We start from the raw sequence: 18351 nt of genomic DNA on the forward strand, positions 1-18351 counted from the left end.
ATGTGAGGATAAGACCTTGTGTGTAACATTACTTTCTTCAATGTACTGACTCTTGTGGCTCTCCAACACGGGCTATTGTGCTTGTTTGTCTGGAAGTCCGTTTACCCTCGTTTTTTGTTTAACCTTGGCTATATTATGTGAAACCAAATTGTGCCAACCCAGTTTGGTCAATCGAGGGGCTTTATCTGATAATCCATTACGCGTGGCAGCTCGACCTGCTGACACAGTGTTGACCACACAGGTGTATTCAGCGTTAAGGGTACTCTTGTTTGTTTACTAATAGAGGCATTTGTCACGACTGTTTACTGAGCTGTCGGCTGTAATTGCCCTTTTCCTTTTCCCCTGCTCTTTAACTGTAGCAGAAGGATTGTACCTAAGCTAATTAGATATTTTACGCACAGTAAGATGGAAATTACGCACTGACTGTTATGGTCGCAAACATGCTATTAAATAAATTGATGAGGATTTATTTATAATTACATAAAATATGTAATAATTATTACGATATATAATTATAAAATAAGATATTTTGGCGACTTTATTTTGTGACGCTCAGCTTGCACAACATCTGTTGTTTATGTACGCCATACAATACAAGAGCCTAAGGCATTTTTCTAAACATTTCAGTATGTCCAAAAGAAACCATAGCCAGCATCTGGCACAGGGACTAGCTGAATGCTCAAGGAAAGCAGGTCTGAGGCAAGGAACACCTGCTGTAGCCTAATGGCGCCGTTACGCGCGGCACCACTGTTACACTTCAGAAAACCGTTAGTCTGCACCCGTTTAATCTCCGAGGACGCTGTTACTCCCTGGAGACCAAATAAGTGCATTTGATTGGGTCGAAAGTGTGAAACCGCGGCATGAAGAAACGCAGACCGGGAGAACGTCGAGTATATCAGCTCTAAATCAAATCATGCCCTCCTAGTTCTGCAGACGGAGCTTAGCTCATCGAGATGCAAAGAGACGGAAAAACGTTTGATGGTATTTGTCCCAACCAAGTGAGGCAAAAATGGACGAACGCTGTCACAAACAAAACGGTTTGAAATATTTGCCTATTCACAAAACACAGAGCTTCTCTGTGCAGTGGGAAAGACTTTTATAGTGTTTTCTACCCACAGGATAAAGTGCTTGTGCCAAGAAGCAGCAGTCCCGTCACTGTGTATGTTGAGTTTCCATGTATCATCGAACAAGGTAAGCTCAACCTGACACAATGGGTGAATTTCAGGATTAGTGCCTTTAAGTCACTTTGAGCGCATAAATGCATTCAGGGGTCCCACTATTTTCTTCTGTCGCAGCTTTCTCAACAATTGCATGGGATGATTTGGAAGAGGGTGTGCCCTCTATGAGACAGGAGAGACACTCCCTCGGCTGTCAGGTGAGAAAAAAGACCAATGTTCTTTTAAAAAAAATGGACATCAGTTTTTGTCACATCTCCACGTAAATGGCATAGCTTAAACGTAGCCATGTAAATCAACCCCTTTCCGACGGATGGAGATGTAGGATGGTGAGCAGAGCTGCAGGTCTGGATCACTCTGTTAATGTTTGACACGATGTGCTGGAATCCTACACGAATGTCATTGTACTTAACTCATGACACACACGCTAGAAAATGGTCCAGTCTTTTTCCACGAGCTGACACAGACAAGCGTGAGCTCATAACGCGACAACACGAAAACATATTGACTGAAATGTCAACTAATACATTTTCTGCTTTAACATCGTATTGCCCTGATTTTCCCTGGTGGGATTTCCAGGTAAAACTGCTATGCACCTTTTCGTTTTTCTTTTTCGTTATTCTAAATCGAATTGTTTATATGAAATACTGATAAATGCTGATCGTCATTTTTATTTCCACACAGGAATTGGATGCAAATGACCAGGATTTTGGAGAATATGGGCTGGATTTCATGGCAGGTGAGAAAACTAAACCTTCCACACCGCTGGGGTGCTGCTCATCGCTATTGTTACTTTTATATTGACATGAATACAGTTAAAATCGTGCACCTCCAAAATCACGTTGGCTAAGTCCTTGGGTTCGTGTCTTCTCTGTCAGCTTCGCCTACAACCCTGGAGAGCAGTTTGTCTTCAGCTGAGCTGGTACCTTATCAAGGATATGTTATACCTCCCCTCACCCCTCAGCACAACCTTTCACCAGAAGACAGTCTGGTTAACTCATCTGCAGAAACAGGCAACCCACCTGCCCAGGATGGAGATTCCTGGAAAGGGATAGCAGAGTGTCATGGAAAGGCACTGGGACATAGCATAGCAGTCAACAAACAGGTAAGGTCTTATGGAGCATTACTGCACAATGTAAATGATGTACCGTAAATGGTGATACGAAGTTTGATGTAATTTGGACTATAATGGATCTAAATTGTGAAATTATAATTGTTAAAAATTATAATTATATTAATTATTTAGTTATATAAACCTGCTATAACATCCAAGACCTTATCCTGATCAGAACCCCGTTTGGTTTAAAAGGTATACAATGGAGATTTTGTGGAAAACCTACACGTATAGGTAAATTACACGTGCATTTGAAATAACTGTTTGTCCACATTTAAACACAAACTTAGTTATGCCAACATTAAAAAATAAAATAATTATTAAAGATGAACACATTACAGAAAATATTTTGCTTTGTGTGCTTGCAGCTCCATGAGTCCCTCCAAAGTCAACAAGACGAGATTGATTCTCTTGAAGAAAGAAACGTTCACCTCAGGCAGCTGGCTAATCGAGCAAAGCACCTAGCCTCTGTGCTTGAAGTAAGTTCAGAACTGTGAGAAGTCAAATCAGTATTTATCATGTATATGATGTAACCTCTTGGTTGTATTGTCATAAATTGTGTTTCAAACTTTTTAATCTTTAAACTTTTTAGTCTTTAATTTGGATCATTTTCTTTCAGAAATTGATGACAGTCAGAGACTCAAATGTAAAAGAACCAGTAATGCCTTATGGTGGTGATAAAACCTCACTGAGTCCTTGTAAGCGCCAGCGACTGGATGAAGGATATGAAACTGAATCCTCTGACTCAGTGGAGGACATGTTGAGGGATATTAGCACACGCTGCAATGCTGTACTTCACAGCAGCTCTACAGAAACAAGGCTGCAACAGGAATCAAAGACAATATCCATGTATGGTGCATTCTCAGGCCTGCAGACATCCATAGCTAAAGACAGCAACATGACTGTGGATGCAGCAGAAGCTGGAGAGAGTGTCTCATCTTTTAGGACCTCTGTCAGAGAACACAGCACTATAAGAACTCAGGTCTTTCCTCACGGACATGCCTTTACCTCAAGGACTCAGCAAGGAGGATACCGCTTTCGCTGGGTTCCCAAACAAAGCTGAAATGAGAGATTAGCAAATAAAGCTGGAGTTGTTATGTGGCTCTGATTAGTCATATGCAGATGCCCTAATTCTGTTGGGTGGACAGAAGTGTATGTGTGGGCTGCAACTGATAATGCTTAACTTATAATCTATAGTGATATCTGTAAGTGATTCAGTGATGTCTTCCTCAGGTAGCTTGAAAGCTAATCATTCAGAGAAGAGGTGCTTAACAAAGGAAATTAAACTGCCCAAGCTGTTGTTTACATTGCGTTTTAGTTTACATAGTTTAATATTTGTTTATGTTTGCATCTCGCTATATATTTGTTGTCCTGGAAAATGCCAGTGATTTTACATATTTGGAAATAAAAATGTTTTTAAAAGTGTAAAACAATGTGTACATTTTCATGTAGCTGACTCAAGTTTTTTGGGTTTTTTTAAGATGATAAGGGAGCTTAGGTGATAATTAGGCAAATGGAAATAAACTGTGAACTTTCCTTGTTTGAGCAGTGAAACAAATGTAATCCTATGACCTGCTTTAAGAAGCAGGGGCTTTGTCTCTGTCTGAGTGACTGTGTGGCCTGAAAGAGTGGACAGAGCATTGATGTAGTGCAGCCAACATCCTTGTTTATATCCTTTTTGGAAATGTAAACAGATTCTCTCTTTTTTGGGGGCTGTATTTCCTGACTTATCACTCTTATGAACCTGACTGCTAACACAATAGTTGTATAAACAGTATACCCAGAGGGAAAGACTTTAGCTGTGTCATCTATCTAAAAAAGCAAACAAACAAAAAATCGGATTTAACACACAAAAAACAAACCCAAACCACCATAAACCAGGCAAAAACAAAACAAAAAGGAAATTAAACCAAGAAGAAGAGATTAACTTATCTAAAGAGGATGTTACCTTCTGACCTTTGAAAATCTTTCTTCCACCTCACTGTTGAAATCTTTAGCTGTAAGAACCTGGCTGGTACATAAGACATTTGGACAATCTCAGGTCAGGCACCTGTCTAAACTTCCACAACCAGGGCCTGTTTGTTTTACAGCAGTGAAGGCAACAGTGCAGACCCTTGACTGGGGACAGTTTACAGTACTGACACTCCTGCTGTCATGAACACCGCATTTAACACAGCAAGTGCAGATAAGAAGAACCTGATAGCGAGATGGAGAACTGATTAACACAGGCCTGACTATTTATTTAAAGACCATGGAAAGTTACACCACCAAGGGAAGTTGAGGTGCATTTAACCGATAAATAACTCATAGCAAATTTATACTTAAAGACCACTTGACTGATGTGTTTTTTTAAAATCCAGCTTTAAACTGGCTTTGCATTACAGAGAAACTTTTTAAATCAATTTAGTCATTGCAAAAGAAATGTGGTGCTTAACTTTCAAGAAGAAACTTAATGATGAGGAGAGTGAGGTGTGGCAGATTCTTACATCTGACCTGTCCAGCTGCTTCTAAATAGATGCAGATAGCCCAATAATAATTATCTAGTTAAACCATCCTACTTCCCTTGTTACATTCTGGCCAACCTTGGCCACAATCTGATGCTTAATGTCAAATTTCAGCCACTTTATTATAGAAAACATCTGCACGTGTGCTGAGCTCGACATCCAGCCGGGCCTTGAGCCACTTTTACAGCAAACAAATGCTTTTGTATCTGACCAGCACCGCTGGTGAGAGCATGGCACAGGGCAAAGCATTGTATAAGCTGGCTGTGACACTTTTGACCTGTTAAGCTACCGCCAAACTGCGGGGAACAATGCGGGAGGAGAAAGGAAAATACAGACACAATGCGTTTCTAAGGTGACTAAACTCAAACCTGGAGAGAGGCTGCAAGCCCGACGGAGTCCAGCGGGAAAAATACGTATTGTTCCTGTGGTGGGATACAGACGTGTAAGGTTCTGGGCAAATGAAAGCTAATTCACATTTAACTCATTTAAAAAACTTAAATGAACTGGCTAAATAAAATATTACATGAAAATGCCAGCTGTTTAAATTTGATACATTTTATACTGATGAAAAAACAAAACCAAACTAGTTTAACCATTTTTATTTTATGAATGAGAACTGGATGGATTTAGATTATAGTGCTATGTGGTAATTTTGTTTGCTCTGCCACAGATTTGTGAATTTTCCAGGTTAAAAGTAAAAATAACAAACACTGAGCCGTTTGTTGTTGTTGTTTCTGTTGGACGTGATGATAAATTAAAGGTTACTGTGGGTTATCTTGAGAGCTTAACCTTTTATGTCTATCATTTGGACTCTATAGACAGCCCGATGGAGCACCTGGCGCACTGTCCCGGGCTCGCACTCGAGGTGCGAGCGCATATGGAAGTGGCAGGTGGCAAGAACGTGCGTGCTCTCGCGCCGTTCGGCCCACTTAGCGCCAGAGCAGCTCCTCATTAAACGGTGTGGCCCGCGGATACAGGGCCTTTACCCGCAAAACACGGCCACTGATTGCCCACCAGAGGAGCTGTTACAGGTTTATGACAACGCATTAAATCCAATCAGTAAAATCTGCAGTTTGCGGAGTGTTTATTAGTATGTGTTGTCAAAATTTGCTGATGTTTGAATTCACTTCCAAACATCTAAAACAACTTATTAGGCCTACAATTTAGCAATAAATAAATATATAAATAATAATAATTGTATTTCTTAACATGCTAAATATTTAAGGCTATTCGGTCTCAGTTCTCGTTTTGGCATGTTTTCAGGATTTGTAATTTATGATTTACTTACAATACATTTTCGTGTGCTTTAAAGGTGCCAATCTGCACGATCCTACCTCTTTCCTAATGTAACTAGCCGATAATCATCATTAGCCTTTATATTTAAAATTATGCTTTCTTCAGCGACATAACAAGCTGAATATAAGCCTGCATCTGTAAACCATGTGATTAAGTGTGCAAACTGACACCACCCTAAAGAAATAAACGTGAAGTAGTTTGTCCTTGTCTAAGTTAGGACATCAACTGATAACACGCAGCCACCTCCACCTTTATAACATTACCGCGTTGTTCTTTTCTTTTTCTTTCTTTGTCTGTTTGTTTCCATTAGAAACCAGGACGCGAAGGGAATCCCTGAATAGGAGCGAGTCTATAGGCCGCTTAATTAAAAACAGGGGGGAAATGGACCTAACTGCCAATAGCACAGCAGAGGACTTTGCTTCCCGCTCCGGCGTCCGCCCAGTGAGAGTATATAGGAAAGGAGACAACAGGTGCACCAGGCATGACCGGTCAGTGTCCTCACTTGGGCTGAGATAGGGAGGACTGAGATAGTGGGGACTGGGGCATGCTTAAATGAAGGAAATGGAAGATGCGCCTGAAACGCTGGAGTGAAGATTCACGCAGATGGGTAAGTAAGTTATAACATAGTTGCGGGCAATTAAAATAGCCTCAGTAGAGCAGTCAAGACATGTTATATGTTACTTAGGATCGGTTGCTGTTGCTGCTACCAGGCAACTCAAACACTAAACACAGGGACTCTTCCTATTTGGGTTCTTCTAACCACAGCATGTGCTACGTATAGTGGTGTAGAAAAAACAAACAAAAACCCAAAACACACAGTCACTTATATTAATTGCAGCATACTTGAAATAGTCCTCACCTTGGTGAATAACTCTTTGAAAGCACAGACTAAGATGTTAGAAACTAGTTTCACGTGATGATGAGCTGAGCTTGTGGTGTTTTTGTTTTTATGATCAGGAGGAGGATGTTGCGAGATTTTACAGGAAAGCGGCACTTTCCCTTCAAGGTAAGAGGGGGAACTAAAGTGAAACTGGCATTAAAATAATCAGAAATGTTCCCGCTTCATTTGTTGGGTGCCTCCTTCCTCTTTCTGCTGATCTTGCAGTGTCAGTGCGGCAGTGTACTGCTGCTGGCTGTGCTATTTGACTGACAGCTGTCAGCTGCACTCCTCACTGCTACTGTCAACTCACCTGAAACATGTTTGCCGACACTGCCACGTAACCCGCTTCTTATTATATTATAGTATATAATAAGAAGTCAGCCGAGAGTAAAGCTGGGAGACAATTCTACATTTTGCATACTGATAAATGAGCAGCTGGACGTCGGTACAGCAGTCAAATCCACGCATTTGCATTTACATGGACAGATGTGTTGTGACTGGTTGGGTGGCAGTGTAATGTTAGCTGACGTTTCTTCAGCCAGCTCACACTGCTCTGCTACTTTAACAGTTACATTTCACTGTGGGTCACACTAATGGCTCAAAAGCCATTCAATATGACTTTTAAATGTTTGCAAACTCTGCAAAGAAAATATCATTTTTTTTATTATAAGGACAGAAGGTGAAGTTGAATTGTGGGTGGCTGGAAGGCAGTGTCTTGTTAGCTGGTAGTTTCTTCCTGTGCCAGCTCACCTGCTGCTGCCCTCCAACTGTCCATTTAATCCACACCAACAGTGATGTCTGTAGTCACCCTTCACTGCTATCAGTACTAAGATGCGATTCATTGATTCTATTGTCTATTTTATATTATTTTTTCATAGCCATAAATATTCAGAAAAATCAACTACAGCACCATATTTAAGGAGATGGCCTTAATATCAATGCATTAACATTAGCAGGTAATTTGTAATGTGATTTAATTATTCAGTTAAGAAAGACGCTTGATACCCACAACACAGGACATCTAAATGAAAAATCTTAAAGTCATTAGTTAAAACAAATACTTATGAGAGCTTTTTATTGTTTGATAGATGCTGCACAGTTTGCTGGGCTCAAATCAGTCAAATCAGGCTCAATTAATTTGCTTCCTCTTAAAAAAGATTTTAATGTAAACACTGGAGAGATGAAAAGAAGGAAAGCTGAACATTTCAAAATGCCAGCAACTGAAAAGCTAAAGTCATTTTAAGAAATGCTCATCACTGACCACAGGATAAACACCCCCACATACACTCATTTACACACACGCACACACACTCTGACTTGCATTGCATCACAGTGATTGCCTGATATTTTCATCTTGCATCTTTCTGGAACGACAACCCTCTCCAAGCAACACTCACTGTCAACAGTTCAGTCCTTCCTGGCTGCCACAGCTCAGGAAACACAGACATAAAGCAGTGCTATGTCCAGTACCGATCACTAGGGGCCATCATAGCTCCACTCGTTTCTTTAGGATGATTTCCCGCACCATCGCTGTGACCTCTTCTCTGATGCTTTCCATGGGCTCGTCTGTTCGCCAGAATCGAACCACCTTCCCTTCTGGGTTCACCAGAAACTTCCAGAAGTTCCACTTTGGAATTTTCTTCACAGAATCTGAAAAACAAACAAGATGTCGCAGAACAGTCGTTAATGCTACATTTCTTTCTTTCTTTTTAATTTATCTTATTTTTAAGCAATCTTTAAAGTTGTTTGCCCAAGATGGGCAGCAACAAGTAATTCAGTTTCCATATAGTGAAACAAACTATTACACACTGAAGACAAAAAATGTTCCTCAAAGGTAAAACCAGGATAAAACAGAGACAGACACATCAGGGTCTAAAATATGCTTAAAAACACTGACAGTTAGGTAGATTACAGGATGCTAAAATACCAAATGCCTTAATTTAATAACTTAATAGCAGAGTACCACGACGACAGAAAAAGTTACTTCCTAACAGAAGTGGACACTATCAAATCAAAATAATACATGCATAAAAAAAATTATATTAAATAAATAAAATAAGAATAAAAGAAAATACCTACACAAGCCTATAGTATCATTTCAATATTATATAATTTGATAGTGCAGTGAAAAATGTATGTGTTGTAACTGAAAATCAAGTGAAAACCTAATACTAAAAAACTCAAATGTGCATACTTATGTTCATATGCTGTAATAGCATTCATTCAAATGATAAATTCCCCTTGGCTACTGCTAATCATTATAGCTCACCACGACTGTTGTGTTACTGTATATTAATAATATTAACTGTAACTGTAAAAATACAGCTAATTAATAAAAACAGATTCTAATGCATGGAGCAGAATGTCAGTTCTGCTGCTTTACAAACATAAATGAAGTTGCTACTTAGCAGATATGACACTGAATTGATTAAATTTTATACCATCAAGTCTTGTAATCACAGAATAGATCAGAACCATACTTTATATTCCAGTTACCTCTGGAGTTCATAGACTTGTTCTGCAGGTCTTCTTTCAGGTGCATCATGTTCATAAAAACTCATTAAATTACCCTGGGGTGATTGAAAAATACAAAACTTTACGTTCAGCTTCACATTTTACAACAGTAACAGATTATTTTCCTCTCAGATGAAGTAAAAGTAGGCTTTGCCTAATCTAGTTTGGTTTTAGACTATCAACACTTGTACCTGGAATACAGGTGAGACCAATTGTTAAGTATTTGAGGTTTGGTGACAGCTCCAAATTTGACTTCCTTCCATCCTTAAATACATCCTGCACTTGGAGCAGGTATAAATATGTAATCAGCGTTTCTGTGATCTCACTCAGTGATCCCACAGTCATGATATTCGTTAAAAGTCTTTCTCCCAACCTGTGAGGAATTTGAAAGCAGGGTCAGCCTCTGATCCCATTATTTTGATCTTGCTGAAGAAAGGAAAGGTAACGCCGTAGGCTGACTTGGCGAAAGCCTCGATGTCCCGGCTGGTTCCGGTCTCTGTATCCCCGAACTGTCCGCAGGGGAAGGCCAGGACGTTGAAGTGAGAGGTGCCCAGCTCCCGGTGGAGCTCCTGTAGAGACTTGTAGTTCGCCTCCGTCTGCTGGCAGTAACTCGCCACGTTTACAACTAAGGACGCCTGCAAAGGAGGGGATTAGGAGCAGTGCAGTTATTTTAAAAAGCTCTTAAAAATACGCACTCTGCAAATAAATCAAGTCCAAACTGACACGGGGAAAGTTAAACAGTTAAACGGGTTTATTCTCAGTCTGAAACGACGGCTGATGATGTGGACATACTTTTCCTCGGTACTTCTCCAGAGAAACCGTCCTGCCCTTCGCGTCCTTCACCTCGAAAGAATAAAAATCCTTCGGTTTTCTGGGTTTCACCAGCTGGGTCTGCAGAAGAAATAAACACCCCACACCCACCGTCATGCTAAACAGCACAGTTAACTTTTTCGCTTTTGGGTTGGAGGACCTGGTAGGATAACCTCCCAAAGCCTCCATCTTGGAGGGGAAAGAGCAAACCGTAGCTTGAACTGGGGCTCTCCTTCCAGAAGTTCTGGGGCGGATCAGAGGAAATAGTCGCGTTAAGCTGGACGGAGAAACGGTGAAAGCGACTATACCGGAAACTCAGCAGCAAAATAAAACTAATAATAAGTGAACTTTACATGTAAATACTCGACTTTCAGCTACACTACAGAATCCTATATAGGCCGACTACAGGGTCAGCTGAAAATATTTTTTTTTTAAACAAAACAAAACAAAACAAACAATGCCTTATGTTTTAGTTTTGTTAGGTGTGTTCAATATAAAAAGCATAAGACGGAATTAATATTGAGACTGATGTCTATATCACTTGTTTTTAATGTTGGAAAACATTAAAAACAGAAATCGGGAACTTATAATAATAATAATAATAATAATAATAATAATATCATCATAACAATAATAAACATGCCTGAATGCTCAGTGCAGATTATTAGCACTAGAGGAACCTCAGCAAACACTTAACCAAACTTTCCAGTGGTTTCCTCAGTAATCACTGTAAAGCATTTAAATAACTACAGAATCTTCATCTGCTATGAAAGGTTTCAAAAAATTAAGAGGAAGTTAGGCTCTTAATAGATTAGTTTCTAATGATATAAAGTTACTGTTTAGTACATTTTAAATAACCTTATTTTGAGATGGTATTAAAAAAAAACAATTGTTATTTGTCTGCTCAGGGACAATACGAGGCCCATGAAGTCACATACAAATGCTTCAGGAGGCGGATCATCCAGAGGCGCTGCAGAGAAAGCCCTGTTGCAAGTACCCCACTGGCCCCTGGGCGGCAGTGTGAGCCAAGCTTCGAGTTTGATACCATCTGTCAGAGGCTGGAGCTCGATTCTCCACCGAGAAAGCATGAACCGGGACAGGGAGTCCTACCAGGAAAAATCCAAGGTATTAAACAACACACAGAAGTTCAGTAATAATAATAATGCAATACTGATGCCAGGCATATTCACATAAGTTAGGTCATTAAAAGTGTGATTAAACTCAAAAATGACCCGAAGTCAGGTTTTAAACGACTGATTTTTAGAAGAGGGGGAAAACGACTGATTCAGGATTTAAAGCATAATGTGTATGTCATAAAAATGCAACAATGTTTGTGTAATTTGGATAAATATTTTGGTTTAAAAAACTCCAACCAACTTTATCCTGCCACATGAAGACCCTAGTCACCACTGGGGACTGTACCCAAGCTGTTGGTGTTGCACTTGAACAGCATATTTATGATTCAGCTGGGTAACACTGTTCTTATATGACACTGCTGATTTTAAAATGCACGGGCATGCACTCCCCTAGGCCCATATCTAGAAACAATATTCATTCTTTTTAATCTTCGCCAGGTGTATCATCATACTGACACAGTACATTTTTACCTGAGAGCTGTTGGACGTTTTCTATGATGTCATTTGATTTCACCAGAGGCAGCACTGGCGGGAGGCTCGTCTCACTCTGAGTCTGTTAAGTTGGTGAACACAGAGTGCACGATCGCTGCAAAGACACGGCCTGCTGCAGAAAATGCCCCACAAGAGGTTTGTTTAAGGAAGCTGCACTTCCTCGTTTGTGTCTGTGTGTGGTTGTGATGCAATAGTTTGAGGGGGATGCTAAACTGACTTCTGCAAGTCATCGTCTCATACACGAACATAGAAGTTTTCATTTAAAAGTGAAAAAAGTCAGAAAGTTTTGTATGTGTGTGGTTTCCAAAAGTTGCTCGAAGTGAAATAAAATAAAAGAACACAATCAGTTTGATATAAGAATAATAAAATGTTATTATCCTATCAGAGATGGTGGTGTGGTGGCTAGCTCATCTGCCTCACAGGATGAAGGTCCTGGGTTTATGTAGAGTCTGGGGCCTTTCTCTGTGAAGTCCAAAGACATGCAGTGGGTGATTGGTTATTCTGAATTGATTTTAACTGTGAATACTTTTTCTTGTCTTGTGTTATGGCCCTGCAATAGATCGATGTATAAAGCATACAAAAAAGTAAATCTGCATATATTGCTAATGCTAACTTTCAATGATATGCTAATTTTAGATATTTTTGAAACCTGAATAGTAATAATTCTTTTCCCCTTTTTGTTTTTGTTTTACAGCGATGGGTATGGAGACCTGCAGTTCAAGAACCTGAAAATCTCAATCGCTCAGGTAGATCATGTTTCTACACAGCAAAATCTCCAGTGTTAAATTAACACTGGAGATTTTGCTGTGTATGAATAATTGTGTGAATGATCTCTGGACTGATACTACATGATGTCATACTGGGGAACCCAAATACATACCTTGATCACGCTGCAGTTTTTTTTTCGCTTTGTTTTTTGAATGCTGGATGATGTAATTATAGGTTTACTTTATCAGACTGCACACCAGTTTTTGAAGTCTGGAGAAATTTGGTAGCATACAAAGACAACAAAGATGACATCTGGAATAGCAATAAGGAAGAAAAGTTTGAAAGAAATCACGTGTTAAATTCTCTTGACACTTTATTCACATTCAGGCACTTTAGCAGTCATCACTAGTTTCAACACATTCTAGTTTAATGCAACGAGTGCTTAATGCACATCAATGTGGATGCTTGCTGCAACTATTGATTCATGTCAAAAACACAACACAACAAAGAAAGTGTTTGAAAATTAATGGATTAACAGCAGATGTACAATGTATGTTTTGTAACAATATCTTTTAAATTATATTTTATCATTGAAGGTTATGATGAAAGAAAATATGATCTTCAGCCATTTGCCACTCTGAACAAAGCCACTCTGAGCCTGCACGGGAAGTCAGTGGTTAAGTTGGGTGCACCATCACTGCTGAATGATTACTGTAAGAGAAAATGAAGCCCTAAATGACTTTTACAAATACTGTTTTTTTGCTTCTGTATACCACCACAGTAGATGTTTCTTTCCAAGCTCCTTAGACTACAATGACCTGGGTGACTGAGAACCTTCACAGACACCACAGTAGACTGTAAAACAATCCAAATGTGGCTGAAATGTAGTTTTCATCTTAAATTCATTGGGGTTAATAATGCTTTGCTGTTTAGGAATTATAGTCACTGTTATAAATAATCTAATTTTTAAAGGGTCAGAAGTAATTGAACAAACTAATAATCCTTTGCATTGCATTAATTCTGCCTGAAGTCTAGAATGCATGGACATGATTAAAGGTGGTGCTTCCTCCCTTGAGATGCTCTGCTGGGCCTTTACTTCACCACTGTTGGTTGGTGCTTATTTGTGGGCTTATTTGCATTTAAAACTGATAAGCATGCTGTTCTGGATTAGGATCAGGTGACACTTCTTCTTCTATCAGTATTGGGCCATTAAGAAGTTGTACATCTACGTGCTATAACATTTCCATCATGTTTGACGAATGATGGTGGTTGTGTTGGGGTGTGGTGGTGAAATTTCATTATTTTAAATAGCCATATGGGCAACAAAAATACAACCTGGAACATCTGCTACTTGGTTTTTTTTTCTGAAAAATACTTACTGAAAACACTTTGGTGGATAAAACAGATTTAAAAAAAAAAAAAAGTTTATAATTAAGGCTCATCCTGTTCATCAATAATTTATGCCTACGATATAGTCCTCTGTAGTCCTTTGTTTTTGCAACTTTGTCATTTCAGACACTAACCTTCTCGACTGCAGCTGTAGTGGCATGGTTGCATTAGGACTCGGCTCTTCAGTTTACATTTGGAATTCAGAAACTCGTGGTCTGGTTGGACATCTGGACCTGAGTCCACAATCAGGATGCCGATATCGTCAGTCGGTCTCGTCTCTGTGCTGGAGCACAGATGGAAGAGCCCTCAGTATCGCGACTAGACGAGGGGAGATACAGGTAAATGAGCTCATAGAGGTTGGAAACTTATTCAAACCAAATGTGGTATGGGGGGGCTCTGTGAGAAGGGAAGTGTCATATTTACTGAATCAGCAGGATGACTGTTTGTGGTGTCTTTGTCTCTCTTTGACTCTTTAGTTGTGGGATGTCGAACACAAGCAGAACATGAGGTTTCTGCTGTCACACCTGGCTGTGGTGAGAGCGCTTTCCTGGAAACAGCAGTTACTTAGCAGGTACCCATTTGGTTTGTTCTGGTATTTAAAGAAGGTGCTGCTTAATAATGAAATGGAAAAGATTGACCAATTTGGAAATTATGCTAAATAAATGAATGAATAAATAGGATAGATAGGCTTAGGATAAGAGCTAAAGGCATACAGCTTTATCTCTTTAATAGAAGAAATGTAGATGAATTAGTCACGGACAGGGTAGGAGACACTTAATCAATAAAAGTGTCCATAAAAGCAGTGTTTTTTCTGACAGTGGATCTGTTCTTGGACATATCTGTCACCTTGACCCACGGGCTTTCACACCTCTGGTAGGTGCAACCACCCAGAGGGAGGGGGTCTGCAGTCTGCAGTGGTCACCAGGAGGCAAATGGCTGGCCAGCGGCTCCACAGAAGGCCTTCTCCATATCTGGGATGATGACATCATGGGAAAAAAAATGTCAAGTCAGCCAATAATGACAGTGAAGCAGCCCAGTGCTGTGAAGGTCTGTGTACTTGGATTTGGAGGCTAAAAGTAAACTGTTTGGCATTTTTAAAGGCTGACACAGCCAGAGTTACAGAGTTTGAGCAGACGTCAAAGCAGTTAAATGTGAATAAGAGGCTAAGGTTTTAATGTGTAAGGATTTTGGGTTAGTAAACAGAGATTTAAAAATGCTGTTAATGTATCCACCTTTGTGTGTGTTATTTTGTTAGGCAATGGGGTGGTGCCCATGGCAGGGAAACATTATTGCTACAGGAGGGGGATGGAAAGATGGTGAGCTGAGAATCTGGGACACCCAATCAGCATCTTGTGTTACTTCTGTGCAAACAAATTCACAGGTGCTTGAGAATTACAGTATTGTGGATATTTTTGTTTTGCTGTATTTAAAAATGCTGGATAAACTATTACTATTTACCCTCATTTGCAGATCTGTTCTCTACAATGGGCTGAAAAGAAGAGATATCTGGTTACAGGTCATGGCCTACCTCATCACAAAGTCACATCTTGGGTGTGGGAGTTTCACTCTCTCAGCCCCATTTACCAGTTCACAGGTTAGAAAACCAAAAAACACACAAGGCTGTTCTACATTACTATAACCTTTTTATTAATAAAGTAAATAATTCTGTTTAATGCAACGTTAAATTGTATCAGCACTGCTGTCTGATACGATCTCAACTTAGTCTCAACACATTGACAACACACTCATAGGAACAAATGTTGTTGCGTCAATAACACAGTGAGTAATATTCTCACAGAAGCAGTTGTTGTCAGTGCAGCAGCTCTGTCACCTACCACTAATGTCTTTAATGGCCATCGTGTGCTGAGTGATTCGTGTTCTGGGCTTCCCTCTAGTGAATATGAAACTAAGGTTGCTAGTTTTAATATGAGCTGTCTCACTGTCCTGTAGTATTGTGAGCTGGTGTTAGAAAACCAATACTTACGGCTTAAGGGGGGAAAAAATGAGAAATAAACCGCTAACAGAAATGCTAAATTCCTGTTTTTTCTGGTCAGGGGGGCTCAAACCAAGCACTGAATGCAAAAGACACTTTTACTGAAAACCCACTAATATGTAATATTGAATAATTTTACTTAATAAAAAAAATGATCAAGTAATTTTCAAAATTAACTTTTTTTAATTTAAGTTTTTTTGTACTTTTATATTTTAAATGAAAACTTGACGGTCATTCTGCGCTATTTTTCAGAAGTGTAATTACTGATATCAACCCTTGTGGTAAAGTCCTATTCCCATAGGAATACTGGTTATGATAAGATAGGGAAATTGACTTGTTTTCATAATGGAAAAAAACAAACAAAAACAAAATAGTGTAGCTCCCATTGAGTTGCACCAATGCAGGCCGTTATTCTGTAGGCAGATTTTTAGTCACCATTTTCCACAGTCATAAAGTCCCCCTTCTCATTTTTGCCAATAAGGCTCTGATTGACTCAGTTGTACTGGCAAACAAGGAGAAGTTGTTACTGAATGAGATGCTTGTTTGAATCACAGACAAATATGTGCGAAGTGAGGTTTGGAACAGAGTGCTTATATTGTTTAGTTTTTGGTATTATCTATTTTTTCCGTTTAACTTCACGTTGCTTTTATTTCATTATCTCCTGAATCCAAGATGTCTGTCAACTTTTCTTTCTAATCCTGGTTTTTGATGTGTGATTCCATCAAAAAACATAAAAATGTAAAAAGGCATTATAATCAAGGTAGTACAATTCAATATTAATTCCCTGTTAATGTGGCATTTTCTTACTACTTATAGCAACAACAAGAACTGATTTTCAGTTCTTTTAAATAATTTTTTTTTTCTTTTTCTTTTTTTAACCAGGTCACTCTGATCGAGTCCTTCACTTGGCCTTAAACCCTGACAATTCTCAGATTTTCTCCACCGGTGCGGACCAGCGCTTTCACATCTGGGATTTGTAGTAACCAGCGTCATGGAACCGTGACATTCATATTGATAATAAAGTTCTTTAGCATCTGGTTAGAAATAGGTACACAATTGATTACCACATAAGTGCACATTGCTGCTTTCTTGGCAATTGTGTCATAGAGACCACACATTTCCCTCCCATGATGTCAACCACAATTCGAAGCCAGTTTACCACCAGCTCACACCTTTTGTCATGCATCGTGCATGCCGGTAGCACAGGTTTCCTGTTTTAATAGCTAGACGACATGAATCTTTTGTATAGTTATGATATGACAGATATGCCATACTAACTACTAGCATATGAAAGGTAAAAAAAAACCAGACATGGGACATGTTTTAGTGTACACATATATGAAATAGCTCAGCACCAACAGTTGAAATCTGCTGCTGCTGACTTAAGGCTCATCAGCATTTATTTGTTCTGTATGTGAGTTCACTTTGAGTTTGTTGTGTTTTTATTTATATTACATTTTGATATGTCTTCATTGTAAATTTTGACTTCCTGAAATTTTTTTAAATTATATTTTGCACAATGAAATCAAATTTAGGAACCTAATAGTAGAATACACTCTGTAGCCTAAGGTAGCTTTTATTCTTGCCCCAATGATATGAAACATCCCTACTACCTATTTTACCTAGAAATAGAGTGAAAGCTTTGTGGTTTGTTTTAAAAGTTATGTGTTTAGTAGTTAAATCACTTAGACTTAAGTTAAATGTAAAATGAAGCAGAATAGATTTCTGCTTGAAAAGACTTTGTGTGTGAGCATATGCGCTGCAAAATTTGACTTGCAAGAGTGTGACCAGAGAAGATTTAAGAGAACAGTTTGTGCAAAAGCACTGTGGTGAAGACTTCCTTTATAAAAACAGAGCAAGACCCCCCCCTCTACATGAGTTATTTCTTATAGGTTATATGTTCACAGTCACACTGAGATGTCGGAGCAAACGTGCAATGACTGAGGTTGGTTTATATAGTCCCTGTAACCTCAGATGTCTGCAAAGTCTAGCCTACGCTGTTCCACTTTTGACTAAGATAAGGGTCAAGATGAATAATGTCAACACTCAACTGAAAGCAGCAACATGCCTCAAGTGCAGTCTGAAATGAAGCCCAGTCAGCAAAGAAACTGAAATTTTAAAAAAAGAACTGAGAAGAAATCTGCATAAGTTGTGTTTCTCTGTGAGCTTACTGCTTTACAAATATGCTGGCCTTTAATGCAAGGTCAAAGTCATGATGGCTACACTCAGCTGAAACTGGCGGCACAAAAAGGGTCAACATATTCTGCGTCCCTTATGTAAAATGTTGTACACTGAAAGGAAGTAATTCCTAATTGACATACAGTGGCTTGCAAAAGTATT

The 18351-nt window shown here is 39.2% G+C and overlaps 2 protein-coding genes and 1 long non-coding RNA gene across 3 annotated transcripts; 2 read left to right on the forward strand and 1 right to left on the reverse strand.

Annotated features, from left to right (window-relative positions):
* The first annotated feature begins 6486 nt into the window (after nt 1-6486).
* On the forward strand, nt 6487-15092 carry LOC102215850 (cell division cycle protein 20 homolog B). Its single transcript, XM_005738275.1, has 9 exons — nt 6487-6696; nt 7047-7095; nt 11202-11418; nt 11947-12056; nt 12616-12667; nt 13226-13342; nt 14145-14356; nt 14495-14589; nt 14837-15092. Exons 2-9 carry the CDS (start codon nt 7054-7056, stop codon nt 15090-15092), a joined length of 1101 nt encoding a protein of 366 aa, XP_005738332.1. The 5' UTR covers nt 6487-6696; nt 7047-7053.
* Nucleotides 8112-10536, reverse strand: gpx8 (glutathione peroxidase 8 (putative)). Its single transcript, XM_005738156.1, has 3 exons — nt 10276-10536; nt 9857-10118; nt 8112-8619 (listed from the first exon to the last, which is right to left on the reverse strand). The coding sequence occupies exons 1-3, from the start codon at nt 10480-10482 to the stop codon at nt 8456-8458; spliced, it is 633 nt and encodes a 210-aa protein (XP_005738213.1). The 5' UTR covers nt 10483-10536; the 3' UTR covers nt 8112-8455.
* A 192-nt stretch (nt 15093-15284) lies between the features above and the next one.
* Nucleotides 15285-17028, forward strand: LOC106456286 (uncharacterized). The gene is made up of 3 exons (XR_001290437.1): nt 15285-15399; nt 15489-15612; nt 16894-17028. It is a non-coding gene; the product is annotated as an uncharacterized LOC106456286 (long non-coding RNA).
* Nucleotides 17029-18351: the final 1323 nt, after the last annotated feature.

This window comes from Pundamilia nyererei, unplaced genomic scaffold (assembly GCF_000239375.1).
Source record: "Pundamilia nyererei isolate P.nyererei 1_Seehausen unplaced genomic scaffold, PunNye1.0 scaffold00082, whole genome shotgun sequence".
In the NCBI taxonomy this organism is placed as follows: domain Eukaryota; kingdom Metazoa; phylum Chordata; class Actinopteri; order Cichliformes; family Cichlidae; genus Pundamilia; species Pundamilia nyererei.

Bases quoted from the DNA above. Each gene is read 5' to 3' on its own strand.
- LOC102215850 (XM_005738275.1), top strand. From the start codon at position 7,054: ATGTTGCGAGATTTTACAGGAAAGCGGCACTTTCCCTTCAAG. The intron at 7,096-11,201 runs GTAAGAGGGGGA...TTGTCTGCTCAG, and splicing joins AGCGGCACTTTCCCTTCAAG to GGACAATACGAGGCCCATGA. The intron at 14,357-14,494 runs GTAAATGAGCTC...TTGACTCTTTAG, and splicing joins CTAGACGAGGGGAGATACAG to TTGTGGGATGTCGAACACAA.
- gpx8 (XM_005738156.1), bottom strand. From the start codon at position 10,482: ATGGAGGCTTTGGGAGGTTATCCTACCAGGTCCTCCAACCCAAAAGCG. The intron at 10,119-10,275 runs GTATGTCCACAT...CCTCCTTTGCAG, and splicing joins TGGAGAAGTACCGAGGAAAA to GCGTCCTTAGTTGTAAACGT. The intron at 8,620-9,856 runs GTTGGGAGAAAG...TTTGTTTTTCAG, and splicing joins TGCTTTCAAATTCCTCACAG to ATTCTGTGAAGAAAATTCCA.